Genomic DNA, 15350 nt, shown 5'->3' on the forward strand with positions numbered 1-15350 from the left:
TTTCCATTGTTTTTCACAGGAATTATAATCAGCGAGATGAAAAGAAATCAAGTGGAAAGGAGATGCGACTCGTAATAGTCGTCGGATTGTTAGCCGTTACCGTTATCGCCCTTATCGTAGCATTAACTTTGCAAATGGCAGTCTTTCGCAAAGAAGAATACAAGGAGATGTGTCAAAGCGAAGAATGCATTAAGACAGGTATCTTTTATGAACGCTTTGTTGTATTTTCAAAAAAATAAATAAATCAAGAAAATTTCTTCATTCGAAAGAAAATATCAGAATAATTTGTTTCATTTAGATTATGATTATTACTGAAATGTCAGGTAATTTCATGATAAATTTGCTTCTATTATCGTAGCGGCGCGAGTGATAGGTGCGATGAATAGATCCGTGGATCCCTGCGAGGATTTCTACAATTTCGCCTGCGGTGGCTGGATCAATAAACATCCAATTCCACAAAGTCAAAGCTTTTGGGATCAATTGAGTTTGCTTAGGGAGAAACTTCTAGAAAATTTAAGGATTTTACTTGAGGAGCCTGATGAGGAGAACGACCTTAGACAAGTGAAACTGGCGAAAGCTCTTTACAGGACCTGCATGGATGTCGGTAGGTTTTAAGAATTGAATTATTAAATAAATTAATGCAATATCTTGGAAAAAAAAATTTTTTTAATTTTTTTGTAAATTATTTGATAAAAAATAATTCATGGTACTTCGGAATAGGTGCACTATAAAAATAATAGCTTCACGCAGTTCCTAAAAATGTAAAAAAAAATAGTATATCAAAATTATAAATTGACAATATTAAGATTAGAATAAGATAGGGACCGCTTATATGAATAAATCGCTTATGAATAAAGTACGAGAAAGGTCTCTTATATGATCAAAATTAGATGTCGGAGAATGATATATTTATTTACAAAAATAATTATTATATTGCAAATATATGTAGATGTAGAAACTGCGCATCGATTACAGCACAATCCAATTAAAATAATAATATTACCTTAAATTGAATTAGGAAGATTATTAAATTAATCTTATTATTAAAAAATCATATCAATTTAAAATACGAAGCATTTTTTAACATCAAGGAAAAAGAACGATTATTATTTCTACGCGAACCAATTCTCTCAAATCAAGATTTTTTTTGTTAACTCTATAATTTACCTGCTTCGACAATAAATTATTCATTAATTATTGCTCTTTCGTGCAAGAACGGAATGTGCATAATTGCATTTATATAAGCATAAATTTGAAAGAATAAACTCATCTAACAATACATTGCCGTTCGCATTGCGACGTATCATTAACGTAATCAATAACGTAATCAATAATAAGATGAATTGACTACTTTATTAACACAAAGAAGTAACCGGATCTCATATCTACCTTCAAGTAACGATTGCAATTGTAAAGCGGAAAAACCAAGCGTGCAAATGATTTAAATACTTAGAAACGATTGCAAATCTTTCTGCGTTGAAAATAGAAATAGAAGTAACGTTACGCGCAATTAAAACCAAGCTGTAAAATGTGTATATTTGCAGCCTTGATGTTGAAACTTATGATTTAAAGTTACGGAAAATTATCGGATTGCAGCGAGTGTTGAGGCTTTAGGATTGGAACCCATCTTCGAGGCACTCAATAGTCTAGGTTTATCAAAGGAACCACCGATGCAGGATAAAATACCTTTTCTTGACATATCGAGAATAGCTGGCATAGCGCAGCGAACGTTAGGTTTGAACCTCTTCGTCAATTTCTACATCAGTGAGGATATTAAGGATACTACAAAAAATGCGATGGTGGTGAGAATACATCCAAAATATTATAAATTTTAATAAAAAAAAATTTTAAATAATTCTACGAATGCAAAATTCAAATTAAGATGGAAAATAAATCTTAAAACAAAAAAATTTTTTCTTAACATAAAAATTAAAAGCATACAGAAGATTTTAATATTCTTCAAAATTACATTAAACTATATTTTGATAATATCTTCATAGACGATTTTATTTTCTAATAAAAAAAAAAAGCAACAATCGTTACGTCTTTTAAACACTATATATAGAATAATTTAATTCGATATAAAATCAATAATGAAAAAAAATTATTCTGCATAGATATTCTGTATGTTTTTTCGTAAAATATAAAAAACGAAATTTCTTTTAGATGGAGCAAGTATCTCCTGGGTTCAGTGAGCGTTATTTATTGGATCCGCGACGTTTTCAATCGGAATTAATGGAGTATAAAAAATATATAAAGTCCATGATCGAACTAGCGGGAGCTGGTAATATGAGTGCGAATTACGCTAACGAGATTTTAGAATTCGGCACGAAACTCGCTAAGGTAAGTGACTTGTACACTGAACTCGCAATATATATTTATTCGTTGTGTCATAGAATATTCCGCGTGTTAATTTTTAATGTATAGACTTTTATATAAAAGATATAAAAAACATATTACATATATGTTATTAATATATAAATATCTTAAAATGCAACACACACTTGAGATTTTCTACTTATAATATTAATCATGATAGATTGAGCTTTTATTTTTAATAAAAAATTAATAATCAGTTGAATGTCCATTCAACCCGACACTTATCCTCGATTACTCAGCTTCCAATGTGAGGATAATCGTTTCCAGGAATACGTTTAAATTCTTTTGAAATTCGTCCAGATCATGGCAACAAATGAGGAACGACGTGGCAAGGATCATCTCATTCATGAAGTGTCGATCGACGACCTGCAACAACTCACCGATTTACGAGCGCAGCAGGTACGCGATAATATCACTGTTTATTTTTTCATGTGATAATATTCATGGATATTACGTGATAAACGACTGAAATTAAATTGATACGAGATATGTGTCTATAATATTTGCATTTTAGCGAGGAATATTTGGAAACACGTGTAATTCTCATTAAAATTCTAAAATAAAATTCAAGAGCTCCGCTAGTGAATGAAGTACTATTTAAAAACTCACGAGATTATTACTAGACAATAATAAAGAATTTAAAGTTTATCACGATTCTTATGCACGATTCTTGCACATTTTTCAATCAATAAATTTATTCGTATTTGTTTTCCTAAGTTGAATCGGGGTTGTCGGAAATAGAGCGAAATGAATCTCACTTTTAATGCACGAGTAATTAAGGGCGAGACACTGTTTCAGTGGAACTGGACAAAATACGTGAAAGCCGTGTTCGAAAACACAAATGTCACGATAAATCCGACCGTGGATCGGATTATCATCGTGGACTTGAAGTATTTGCAGCAATTGCCGCTTCTGCTATCCGTCACTCCATCCGCTACGATAGGTACGTCCAATTTCGGCACCCTCGTCAAACCGAGCACGATTGACACTTGGGGTAATGTGTGCTCGTCCAATCTGCAGCATATATTGTTGCTTTTCCACTTGCGTCCATTTACGTCCGCTATATAAGAGAAGAGAGAGAGAGAGAGAGAAAGAGAGAGAAAACTACGTAATGCGGAAGCATTCTCTTTGCGTTCATACCACATATATTCAAACAACTTGCAACAACCCAGCAAACAAGTTGACGTTATTTCTCGACATTTTGGCGACAAAATAACATTAAAGTTTGTCTGCTAAGGTAGTAGCTAGTTTTATGAAATCTTTTCTCCCAATGAAATAATTGAATTCTAAAATGAATAACTTTGGCTCAAAATTGGGATGATTTTGGACATGCGTATTGTGTAGGCATTTTTTAAATTTGAATCAAAGTCCTGAATAGACTAAAGTTATTCTATTTTACGATAACTGAAATGACAAGTAATAAACCGATTTCCCGATAGCGTTATAAATAAGAAATCTCAAGTGTTTTCATATATAAATTCGCGTTGTGAAAGTTTCCTTAAATTTTTCCTTTATTTACAAGTTCATCCTCGAATACTAAAGATTGTTGTTGCAATGAAGATGATTATTGGAAGTGTCGATAATCCATAATGGATAATATAGAATGTTTTTACAGAGATAGAAAACGAATAGAGAAGATATCATCGAGATTGAAAGCTACCGAAAGCTGCACTGTATCTGCAATAATTATAAGTCGCGATTGTTTCACCACGTGAAATCACCGATATGTATAATGTAATAACAATAATACATATCAGTGTTAAGAGTCGACGATTTGGACAGTCGGTAAGATGCCGATAAATAATGTTAATACCGAGTCGATTTTTACAGTGCGATACGTCTGGTGGAGTGTGTACGCGACCGTTGCCCCTTTGACGCTGCAGAAGTTTCGTGATCTCGGCTTCCAGTTCTGGCAGAAGATCTTTGGGTTAAAGGAGAAAATCCCGCGCTGGAAGGAATGCACCGGGAATGCCAATACGAACTTTGGGATGGCGTTGAGCTATATTTATGCGCAAAAACACTTTAATGAACAAGCGCGAGAAAAGGTTCATATGCGGCGATTAGTATTTTTCAAGTAATGGAAAGAGAGGTCGGCAAACTGCAGCCCATTATCTGTTTAAACATAACATAATAATTGTATTAATTTTATTTTATTATGTAATCTGTTTATTTTTTATTTTAATTATAATAGTATTCATAATTTTTATATCATTATTATATTTTGTTATTTTAAGTTATAAAATCTTCTTTCTTATATAACTTATAATATTTTTATCTCAATCTTCATAGTTTGCAAAGCTTCTGTCACTATCTGATCCCTTTTTTTCTATCTGGAGAAAGTTTGCCGATCTCTAATCTATGAGATACCTTAAAAGCGCGGAACTCAGATATATATAATATATCCGTTATTCAACTTGTTAGCGTTTATATTGAGGATATAATGATGATTCACTATCATTCATTGAGAATAGGCGTTGGAGATGCTGCTGGATATTAGGGCCGCGTTCGACGAGATGGTCACAGAGCTAGATTGGATGGACGCCGGGACGAGAGCTCGAGCTCATAAAAAATTGCACGCGATGAGGCCATTCGTAGGATTTCCCGATTGGATCACGAATCCAAAGGAATTAGACAAATTTTACGAAGGAGTGAGTTTTCCTGAATTCTATCATATGTTTACCTATAATCACAAATACATGTATATCCTAGCCCAGCTGCGGAAATTGCAATATCTGGTCTGTTTAGGTAGAGGTGATCGATGGGAAACTGTTCGAGACTTTGCTCAAGCTAACTAATGTGGCGATGAAAAAGAGCCTCAATAATTTGCGCGAAAAGCCTGACAGGAGTAGATGGATATCGTCGGGCACGACAGTAAACGCATTTTATAGCGCGATATTAAACTCAGTCAGTAAGTCTTAATAGCAATTTTTTAATTAATTGAATCCACCGTCGTCACTTTATAAAAAAACATCAATTTAATTTTATTATTTAAAATTTAAGAGGAATATATGATCTCTCTTTTTTTTTAGCTTTTCCAGCTGGTATCTTACATCCTCCATTTTACGGCAACGGACTGGAGTATGTATGAACTTATTATATTTTATAGCCAAGGTCAAATTGTCATTTACTCATATTTTACTCGATCACTTCTTTATACGTGATACATACGTCCTAATTATTTTTTGTACGCAAGAAGATCCTAATATTTTATATCAATATCATGTCACATTAAAAAATCTGTATTATATTATAGATTTTTAAATGTGTAAAATTTACAAAAATTATTATTAGTAATAAAATTATTATTGATAATAAAATTTCTTCCACTGAAAAGTGAATAAAATTTCGTCTACTTAGAAATATCAATATTTAATTATTGTGCTGTACAATTTACTTGTTAAAGTGCTGTGAATTTTAATTAAAAACGTAAAGATGTGAGCTCAAAATACACACACACACACACACACACGCGCGCGCGCGCGCGCGCGCGCGCACACACATGACAATGAAATTCTTTATCATAACCATTAAACTTTAATATTCCGCATCGCAGATCCATAAATTATGGCGCTATAGGGGCGATTATGGGCCACGAGCTTACGCATGGTTTCGACGATCAAGGTGCGTAATCAGTGACGCGATATATTTACATTACATAATATGGTTAAAACAGTCATTCGTCTGTCTGTACCTCTTCAGCACTACAATACCCGCATATCCGCATTAATATCTAGAATTATGCGAATTTTCTGTGTTAGGTCGCCGATATGATGAGAACGGCAATGTACGACAATGGTGGAGCGATGAGACATTGCGACACTATCATGAAAAAGTGCAATGTATAATCGAACAATATAGCAGTTATCATTTACCGGAGCTGGGCGATAATTTCACGGTAAGCATCTCGCGATAGCAACATATCTTGGTGTTTAAGAACACCAAGAAGTGTGCCAAGGCGCCGATCATGTGCTTAACTATTCGACTTACTTTCTGATTTTCAGGTGAACGGTATCAATACCCAGGGTGAAAATATCGCTGATAACGGCGGCATAAGGGAAGCTTATAGGGCGTATCAGAGGCTAATTGCACGCAGTCCAAATCAGCAAGCTCTACCTGGTCTAGTTGATTACAGCAATGAGCAACTGTTCTTTTTAGGTTTTGCACAGGTAAAAAGAAAAGAAAAAAATAAAGCTTGAACTTCTCAATTCTGTGAAAGTAATTAATTTTTGTTCAACAAATTATCAAATTTTCAACGTCTGCTAAAAAAAAATCATACGATCAGATTATCTTCTTCTTCTAAGAAATGATTTATTTAATAAAATTAAATTACTAAATGAAGTGCATTTAAATAATAATAAAAGTTAACGCTATATATTCAATATATGTATACTACTAATGTGTAAAACTAAAGTTTGCGACACACTATGCTTTTTTCTGCTGGATTACTTGCATGATATTGTGTTGGCGATCTTACTGACTGTTATGTTGAAAATTGTGTAGCCTGCTAGCCACGCTGCTATCAGAACATAGCCTTAGTTCAAAATATTTTCTTCGCAATAGTTAAAAACAATGTAATTATACTTTTACAATAATACACTATAGCAAAGATCTGCTCTATTTTATTCAAATTTTATAATTCGAATATTATCAAGTGCCTTTTATCAAATAAATTCTAGCTGTTCCGTTACATAAAAACTAGCCTTGCTAGAAGATAGTAAGCAGAAAAAAAGCATTATATGTTATAGGCTTAAAAATGAAAAGAAAAGAATAAAATAAGAGATAAAAATATCTTATATATTACTATTTAAATACATTACAAAAACTTAATACATATATGTATTTATATAATTGAGATTAGAGGATAAATTTAGAATCATTGAAATAGCGATTTTTTTTTGTCAAACTAATAAGAAATTAATTAAATATAATGAAGATCTATTTTGATACAAATTAAACTCGCGAGAGCTTTTACACGCAAAAAATTACGAAAATTTCATAATTTTTTCTTATGTAAAACTTCAAAGAACTAAGTTAGATACTAATTTTTTTTCAAGGTCTGGTGCGGCAATTATACGAACGGATCATTGAAGTCCAAAGTGATAGAAGGTGTCCACGCACCAAATCACTTTCGAGTTATCGGCACGCTGTCGAACAACGCCGAGTTCGCAAAGGCTTGGAAGTGTCCGCTTGGTAGCCCAATGAACCCGTCGCACAAGTGCATTTTGTGGTAGACATCTTTCGCATAATTCGAGCAGAACATCGCCTAGAAACTGTTATCTCGTTCAGGCTTAATCTTTCTAGTACAGAAGAAGGCGTTGGTACATCGTTGGTGATAAGTCTAAGAAATTGTAAATAGATTGATTTATAATTATAGGACTAGTGAGTATAATTTATTAAGCACTTAAGCGTTCTATTCATACTCGTAAGTTTATGATGTAAATATCACACGGATGAAAAGAAATAATAACTTTTATAAAGAGACTTCTCTTACAATTGAATCCTAATTTCCCGTTATTTTCTTCTTTTTCTTTTTTGATACGATTCCTTTTCCTGCATTTGCTTTCTTCTTTATTTTTCTAGGTGGAGCGTCTTCATCTGTCATTGATAATGATTTTACTTTGTGTTTTTTGCGAGAGAAAGATGGTTCTTCAATTTTATTCGACTTTTTAATCTTCTTCGCTAGCGAAGTGATTTGCGATACAGAATTCTCTTTCCGGTTTTTATTAGAAAGATTTGTTTCGTTCGCTTTTAAGAGTTTCTTCTTCTTCTTCTTAGGTTTATCGACAACATCTTCCATCTGTGACGATCTAGCCCTCTTCTTCTTTGAAACGACAACCTCTTTTAAAATTTTCTTCTTTGAATGAACATTATCTTGAGCATCTTCCAGAGTTCTCTTTTTTTTATGTTTCTTTTCTTGCATATTTTCTTTAGGATTTCTAATATTTGCGACTTCTAAATCCTCTTCATTTTCAATAATAATTTCCTGCTTCAATCTGAGTCTGTTCGTCTTTTTTATTTCCTTTTCTTCGCCCGATTTAACTTCTTTCTTCTGTACTAAATCTTTGTATACTTGTGCTAAAGAAAGACACGTAATTCTGGCACCACAATTAACGGTTTGTAACATATCCAAACTATGTCTGTTATATCTCCAAAGTTTGATCTCTCCGGAACTAGAGGCGCTAACCAACAGATCATTCATATGTGCAATACATTTCACTCTCATGCTATGCGCCTTCGTATTCATTGTATGCAGAGAGGTTCTAAGATCACAAAACTTTATATCCCCGTTCTCGAAACCGACTGCGATTAAGTCGTCCTTCAAGAACTCAACGCAAATAACTTTCGAATCAAACGTGAGTTCCTTATCTATTCCGGCCGATTCTACAGAATAAATGTAAATACTTCCACTGACAGCTATCAAATATTTTTCACCGTTCGGACTCCATTTAATAATAGTTATCCATTTAGCGCTAGATTTCAATTTGGATACCAAATTAATGGCATAAGCTGGTCTACCTTTGATTAGATTCCACGTTCTAAGTACACCGTCTTCTCCAGTGGACAGTGCTAGCTTCCCTGTCGGATGAATAGCCAGAGTATTGACAGCTGAGCCCTTGTGCGCGGTCGGCCAGACTTTCTCCAATTGCCAATTGCCACAACGAATAGCAGTTATACTTCCGTCATTACTGCAAGCGAATAGATGTGAGCCTTCTGGAGTAAATGCAATGCAATTGATAGTATCTACAAAGAAAATATAAAGATCGTTATTATTTTTGTAGGAATTTATATTATATAATATTGTTTATAGAATAAACAAGATAAGACAAGTTATGCATTATATTTGTAATGCATTACCATTAATGTTATTTTTTTATAATAATCATTTGATTATAGCTACAATTTTTCACGATAACATCAAAGTTGAAACAGTCACTTTTAAAAAGTAATTCATTACAATTGCATGTTGTTCATTAAAAAAAATAAGTACTTATTACTTCAATCATTATGCGGATTATTTTCTTTTCTTTCCATAAATAATACATTATCCTCATGAAAAATTATATTATTATTAAATTGTTATTATAAAAAAATAATTGTGATGATGTTACAAGTAACATATTACTTCTCTAAGAATAAATACTAGTATATTTATCTACATACCTTTATGATGCATTAATTTGCCGGATTCCCGTCTGTAACGCATATCATATAGACATACCGTTTCATCGGCACCAGCTGAAGCTAGATAGTATTTACTACTGGCGACAGCACGTATACTTGAAACATGGCTGTGAGTCGCAAAGCTTTTCTCTATTTTATATTCCTGAAAAAGGACAAAAAATAGAATTTTATATTTAAAATATTCATATTTAGAGAGAGAGAGAGAGAGAGAGAGAGAGAGAGAGAGAGAGAGAACAAACTTAACATTTCCTCACTTAAAGTAAAAATTTTGATTACAAGATATACTTTCTTCTCTAAAACTTCTTTAAAACTTGAATGATCATATCTTATAAAATAACAAATATATAAATATACAAATATCTAAATATAAATGTAAATATATAAATAAATAAAAGAAATATAAATATAGAAGCATATTTTCCTTGAAATTTATACTTGGGTTGCGTGAACTTAACCTGTACACAAGACACGTGACGAAATGTAACTTACATTTATGATGTTGTGCACTTTGTAACCAAGTAAATATTGCTCGTACGTTCCTACTATGATTTCAAACGGATTTAGCAGTTTCGCGTCTGAATGCATCTTTTTTCAGCGTTTTATTCAGCGTATTACATCAGTGGAGCACAGTAGAAAAAGTACCTGTACCGCTTGCATGTGTGTCGAATATGTCTAGTCTTGTGTATGTGAACAGTGGACTTCAAACGTAATTGGATTCCCTTACCGACGCCGTTGATGCCATTTCGCCCGCGAAACTTTTTTCCATATTTTATTCAAGTGGATAATCACTGTAATGATTATCAACTTTTTTCCACATTTTATTCAAATGAATAGTCACTGACTTTAAGTTAGTAATCACTGATTAAAATTAAGTTGAAAAAAAAAAATTTTTAACTTTTTTCTCAATTTTTTATAAATTTTTTTTCTCAATTTAATATAAAGTTCATTGCAGCACTTCTCAATTTCGTATTTACTTTAATCCTGTAAAAAGATTTTTTTTACTCCGTTCAGTAAATTCGGAGATTCATATCAATCTAAAATGGTCCGGTCACTTCAGCATCCCAGCATTAAGTCTCTGATAGTTTAAAATTTTTAATAAATAACTTTTTCTTTCTTTACAGATTTCCCAGGACGAAATCAATGCTGGATTAATAATTCAGCATCAAGATAAATATCATTTATTTTCTCTTTGCTCATAACATTAATTTTTTATTTTCTTTTCTTTTCCAGGTCAACATTCATATCATTCTAAAATGATTTTTAAGCTTTTAAGAGGATTAAAATAGGTAAATTATTTTTCTCTCTCTCTTCTATCAGTTTTTTTTATTACAGAACCATTTTTCTTTTACAAAATATCTTATCTTTTTGTGTCATATTATAATTATACATTTTTTGCATAAAATATAAAACTACTTTAACTTAATACTTTCAATAATAATAAGAATACTAATGTCAATAATATTCATAATAAGAATCAATAAAATAAAAAATAAATAAGATTTCTCGTCTTCAATATAAATTTATGGACGTTTTATAATTTTAATAGTCTAAAAATAAAACAACCAATTAATCAGTCTTGGCATGACACTTGTCAAAGTCTCCTCAGGTATTCATCCGACTAGCCTAGGCTCGTACTACTGCAAGCAAATTTATCTTTAAAGAAGAGAACACTAGAAAATTAGAAAATTATGAACATCAATGAAAAGGAAAATTACGCATAAAAAAAATTTCATGTGAAAACGAAGATAACAACAGAGACTGTGTCGAGATCACCAACGGAGAGTGAGTCAAAAGTAAATAATAAGTAGCAAAGTTTTTACCCAACACAGTTTCTATGAAAGGAAGTTTACCCTTTCTGTCTAGAAGAAGTTTTTTCTTTGATTTTTTTTTTTTAATTCTTTGGATATTCTCAGTTATTCTTTTATTTGGTCGTTTTTCTGTACTTATCTTAAAATTTAAAGGCTAGTAAGGGTTTTTTAATAATAATGTTGTATGGAAAATTTTACTGAATCCATTGGATTAGATATTGGACTTACTTGCTTTGTTGTAATTTGTTGATCTTGAATGTCTTGGTTTTCTATTGTTCCATTTATTATTACAGCAAAATAAGAAGGTCTTCCTTCAATTTGATTAGCCAGAATTATCTTTTACATTGTGTCGTAACTCTTCTTGCGTCAGATGTGACAGGATTTTGACTGATGATCATTACGTAAAAGGCTATTTATATTCATTTTATGATTTTGCAATGTTAAGAGAATTTGATGTTTCATCATTTCGTCTTTATTAAATACAAGTGTTTTATTTTTATACAATAGTTAGAGCTTCTCTATCGGCTTTCTATCTTTATCTAATATCGTGGTGCTTGCATTGTACGTTTTTTCAGTTTCTCCATGTCCTATAGTTTGTCCACTTTCTGTTAATATTTTTGTATCATCATTTCGTTTTTTCGTCTAATTGAGTTTCGAGTCTGTAAATGGTATGGTTTCTTGTAATATCTTCTTAATTTTTCTGATCTTTCTATTCTTTTTTAATATTATGTCTCGTGTTCGTCTGTTCAGTATTTCAATAAACAATCTCTTCTACACTATTAAATTCTCTTAGTTCTTCCTTTGTCCACCATTCTTCTATCTTGTCATACTGTTAAACACTTAAATTTTTCTTAATCTTTCCGCTGTTTGCTTGTTGTAACTAAGAATCATTTAATAATGGGGATTCGTAACATAACGTAATGTATAATAATAAAAGTTGCAATGACTACATTCAACAGAACGTTTATAACTACGTTTATAACTATTTTGCAACTGTTGAAAGTTTTCTTCGCGCTGATTGGATTATACTTTTAGATTTAGAAGAATGATCTCAGCAGACTATCTCAGCAGACAATTGTAAAACAGTTGCACAATAGTTGAATAGTTGAATCTGCTGAACGCACCCAATATTTTGAACATGAATCTTCTACAATTAATCATAAATTAAAAGTCAAAAGCTAAAATTTAATTAACGACTGATTAATTTCCTTTTAATTTTTGATTTATGACTAATGACTTATTGTAGAGTACCTCTTATGGCCATAGCACAGATTTAAGCATAATATAGAAAATCAATTAATCTAAATCTTTCCTTTCCTTCCACTTCACGGAAAAGAAGAACTTTTAATTCTCGATAGATTCCATTAATTTTTCCGCCGACCCCTACATATATATTTTATATAAGTTTAAATTTATTCGAAATATTATTAAAATACAGACTAAATATTTTATATAATATTTTATATAATAATATTTATATTGGTAAATATAAATATAAATATTATATCTTAAATATTTCGATTCAACAAAGAATATATATCGTATTATTTTGAAACATTTAAAATCTTTGATCATTCTCTATCATATTTATGTTCTCATTTACACGATCGTTCGTTAATTTTATAAGTATATAAATATTTCTCTTATATTTTGTAAATATTTTATAAATATTGCATGCTGTTTAAAATGTTCATTTTGAAATTTTCTAATACTAATATCAATCAGTTTATACTATCTCGTGGTGTATATACATTTGATGCCGCATTATAAATTGAAATGTGCACTTTCCATATATGTGGATATACTCAGGGTCGAATACGAATGTCAATATTTTAAATATTTGTCGTCAATTAGTAAAGGATGTAAAAGTCAAGTATTTACATATTTATTTCTGTATCGTTATATAAGTGATTCATTGTTAGTACAAATTTAAATCTAAAAATATAATCTAAAAATTAATCGCATTTACCTTCGAGCATATTCATTGCTTAAACTATTGGGTTGTCCGGAAAGTTCGTGCCGATTTTGAGGGAAAATTGAAACACAGAAGATTTAAATTTTTAATTTCATTTATTAAATTTAAATCTTTTACGGCACGAACTTTCCGGACAACCCAATATATTTTTAATATTATATACTTGACGAAAATAAGACATTCTATTTACCATGACATTTAATAGCCAAAAAAGCTACACGCTTAATCAACTATGTATATTTCCAGATTTTTACTTCTTGTTGCATTAATTATTTAATATGAATATTCTCAAGAGGGCATCGTTGCATCTTATTAATGTAGAAAATATAAAAAAGGAGGGCGATTGAAAGAAATAATACTCGATTAATTGGTCGCAATTAGTTCTACATCGCGAAATTCTCTACGGAAAGAATGATTTTATTGAAATATCTAAAACTTTAAGTAAATATAGATCTGAAAATAATTTTGTTGGATTATCAAATTATATGGGAATTCAAGCATGAGCAATGCTGCAAAACATTCTAACAAGTTGAGCGTTTCTTAATATTTTAATAGAAACAACAATATTAGTTTCAGATCTGTATTTAGCTAAATTTTTTTATACTTCTACAAATGTTCTTTCTATGACGCAATCTATATCAATGGAAGTATTTTATATGTACCTACGTCCCTGCATTTACTCCTCGCGTTACTTGACAGGGAGACACGTTTATTCTGCTTGGCGGAAATTTTAGTCGTTTAGTTATAGTCTTTCTGATTTATCGCGTGGTAAATTCTCAACCAATTCTCCAACAAAATGAGATTACTGCTCTGTTCGTCGATGCTACTTTTCATTCTTCTCGGAATTTCAGCAGGGATTTGTCTCAACGTGGACGTCTTCATCGATTTGATATTAGATGTCCGAAAATTTTACTCTGCGGCATCCGTTATTTTTGTTCATCCTGGAGACATGTATGGAGATTATGGGGGTCAGTTTAAAGTATTTTTTAAAAGCGATAGTATTATTATTACTGGAATATATATATATAGGGCGTGTGTCGATATGCTAAAAATTATTTGGAAATTGAAATTGAAATTTCATCTTTCAGATGAAAAAGGAATGATTTTTTTTTTACACAAAGATTGGTTTAAAATAGCCTCAAAGAGGCTATTTTAGATTTCTAACGGAAATTTTGATATCGGTTAAAAATTATTTTTAAACCGATTTTTTTTTATTAAAAAAAAAAAAATCTTTCCTTTTTCATTTGAAAGATCTAAACGACAATTTCCAAACGATTTTTAGCGTATCGATGCATATTATCTATTCCTAATTAACAGCATTATATAGTTAGTTTAAATGAAAATAAATTGAAGATAATCTTGTTAATTCAGTGTATGTATGTTATGCTCTTGTGTTAATAAAACAACTATATGTTTCATTAATATCCCAGACTGCACACAAGAGTAATTCTGCCTAATATATAATAAATTATTAAATATATAAATGTATAAATATTTACGCCATAGGAGTCAGAAAAAATAGAAGTGGGATAATGTGCATGCAATCATTTCTGTTATATGCTTTTATGTTACATTAGTACTGTGTTATGATTTCAATTTTTTTACTGTTTGTATTAATAAAATTACTGTCAGTTGAATCGATTTGTCAATGTAGTAAGTAGTGCAATCATATATCATAACTCACATAAAATGATTGCACTGTAGAAATTGCAAAAGGCTTAATGGTTATTTGGAGAACATAAGTATAGAAGGAAGGACAGTAAATTATGAAGCAAAATACAAGTGCTTAGCTTTTATATTCTTTGTTCAGCTTGATATCTTGTATATTTCACTTATTTGAGAGATACGGCATTTTCAGCCGACAGGATGGTATTTATGCCCAAGGCATACAAAGCTAAACCTATATCAGTGAAAACGAAGTTTTTATGTATAAAATATTATGTATATAATATTTAAAAAAAATAAATAGAAATAAATATTTATGAATATTTCTTATAAATTTTATT

At 31.0% G+C, this 15350-nt stretch overlaps 3 protein-coding genes across 5 annotated transcripts in view; 1 reads left to right on the forward strand and 2 right to left on the reverse strand.

The window, feature by feature from the left end:
• Window positions 1–7869, forward strand: part of LOC108690828 (endothelin-converting enzyme 1-like) — a 23612-nt gene extending 15743 nt beyond the window's left edge. For both annotated transcript variants that reach the window (XM_018198330.1, XM_018198332.1), the window contains exons 4-17: window positions 20–198; window positions 359–604; window positions 1597–1802; window positions 2167–2343; window positions 2680–2778; window positions 3178–3322; window positions 4210–4424; window positions 4851–5027; window positions 5125–5287; window positions 5409–5457; window positions 5933–6000; window positions 6138–6274; window positions 6381–6545; window positions 7434–7869. In XM_018198330.1, coding sequence (XP_018053819.1) covers window positions 20–198; window positions 359–604; window positions 1597–1802; window positions 2167–2343; window positions 2680–2778; window positions 3178–3322; window positions 4210–4424; window positions 4851–5027; window positions 5125–5287; window positions 5409–5457; window positions 5933–6000; window positions 6138–6274; window positions 6381–6545; window positions 7434–7610 — 2203 coding nt within the window. In that variant the 3' untranslated portion in view covers window positions 7611–7869. The remainder of the gene's footprint in view (window positions 1–19; window positions 199–358; window positions 605–1596; window positions 1803–2166; window positions 2344–2679; window positions 2779–3177; window positions 3323–4209; window positions 4425–4850; window positions 5028–5124; window positions 5288–5408; window positions 5458–5932; window positions 6001–6137; window positions 6275–6380; window positions 6546–7433) is intronic.
• LOC108690829 (p21-activated protein kinase-interacting protein 1-like) lies at window positions 7637–10223 on the reverse strand. The gene is made up of 4 exons (XM_018198333.1): window positions 10051–10223; window positions 9541–9703; window positions 7871–9120; window positions 7637–7717 (listed from the first exon to the last, which is right to left on the reverse strand). The coding sequence occupies exons 1-3, from the start codon at window positions 10144–10146 to the stop codon at window positions 7880–7882; spliced, it is 1500 nt and encodes a 499-aa protein (XP_018053822.1). The 5' UTR covers window positions 10147–10223; the 3' UTR covers window positions 7637–7717; window positions 7871–7879.
• Window positions 10224–14069: 3846 nt separating this feature from the next.
• Window positions 14070–15350, reverse strand: part of LOC108690821 (histidine triad nucleotide-binding protein 3-like) — a 14380-nt gene continuing 13099 nt past the window's right edge. The window contains exon 4 of one of the 2 annotated variants that reach the window (XM_018198320.1): window positions 14070–14285. In XM_018198320.1, the coding sequence (XP_018053809.1) occupies window positions 14271–14285 (15 nt within the window). In that variant the 3' untranslated portion in view covers window positions 14070–14270. The remainder of the gene's footprint in view (window positions 14286–15350) is intronic. The other variant, XM_018198319.1, reaches the window with a different exon arrangement.

This window comes from Atta colombica, unplaced genomic scaffold (assembly GCF_001594045.1).
Source record: "Atta colombica isolate Treedump-2 unplaced genomic scaffold, Acol1.0 scaffold374, whole genome shotgun sequence".
Classification (NCBI taxonomy): domain Eukaryota; kingdom Metazoa; phylum Arthropoda; class Insecta; order Hymenoptera; family Formicidae; genus Atta; species Atta colombica.

Excerpts from the sequence above, each read along its gene's own strand:
- LOC108690829 (XM_018198333.1), bottom strand. The coding sequence starts at position 10,146 with ATGCATTCAGACGCGAAACTGCTAAATCCGTTTGAAATCATAGTAGGA. Across the intron at positions 9,704-10,050 it reads AAGTGCACAACATCATAAAT|GAATATAAAATAGAGAAAAG; the intron begins GTAAGTTACATT and ends GTCCTTTTTCAG. Across the intron at positions 9,121-9,540 it reads CAAATTAATGCATCATAAAG|ATACTATCAATTGCATTGCA; the intron begins GTATGTAGATAA and ends TTTTCTTTGTAG.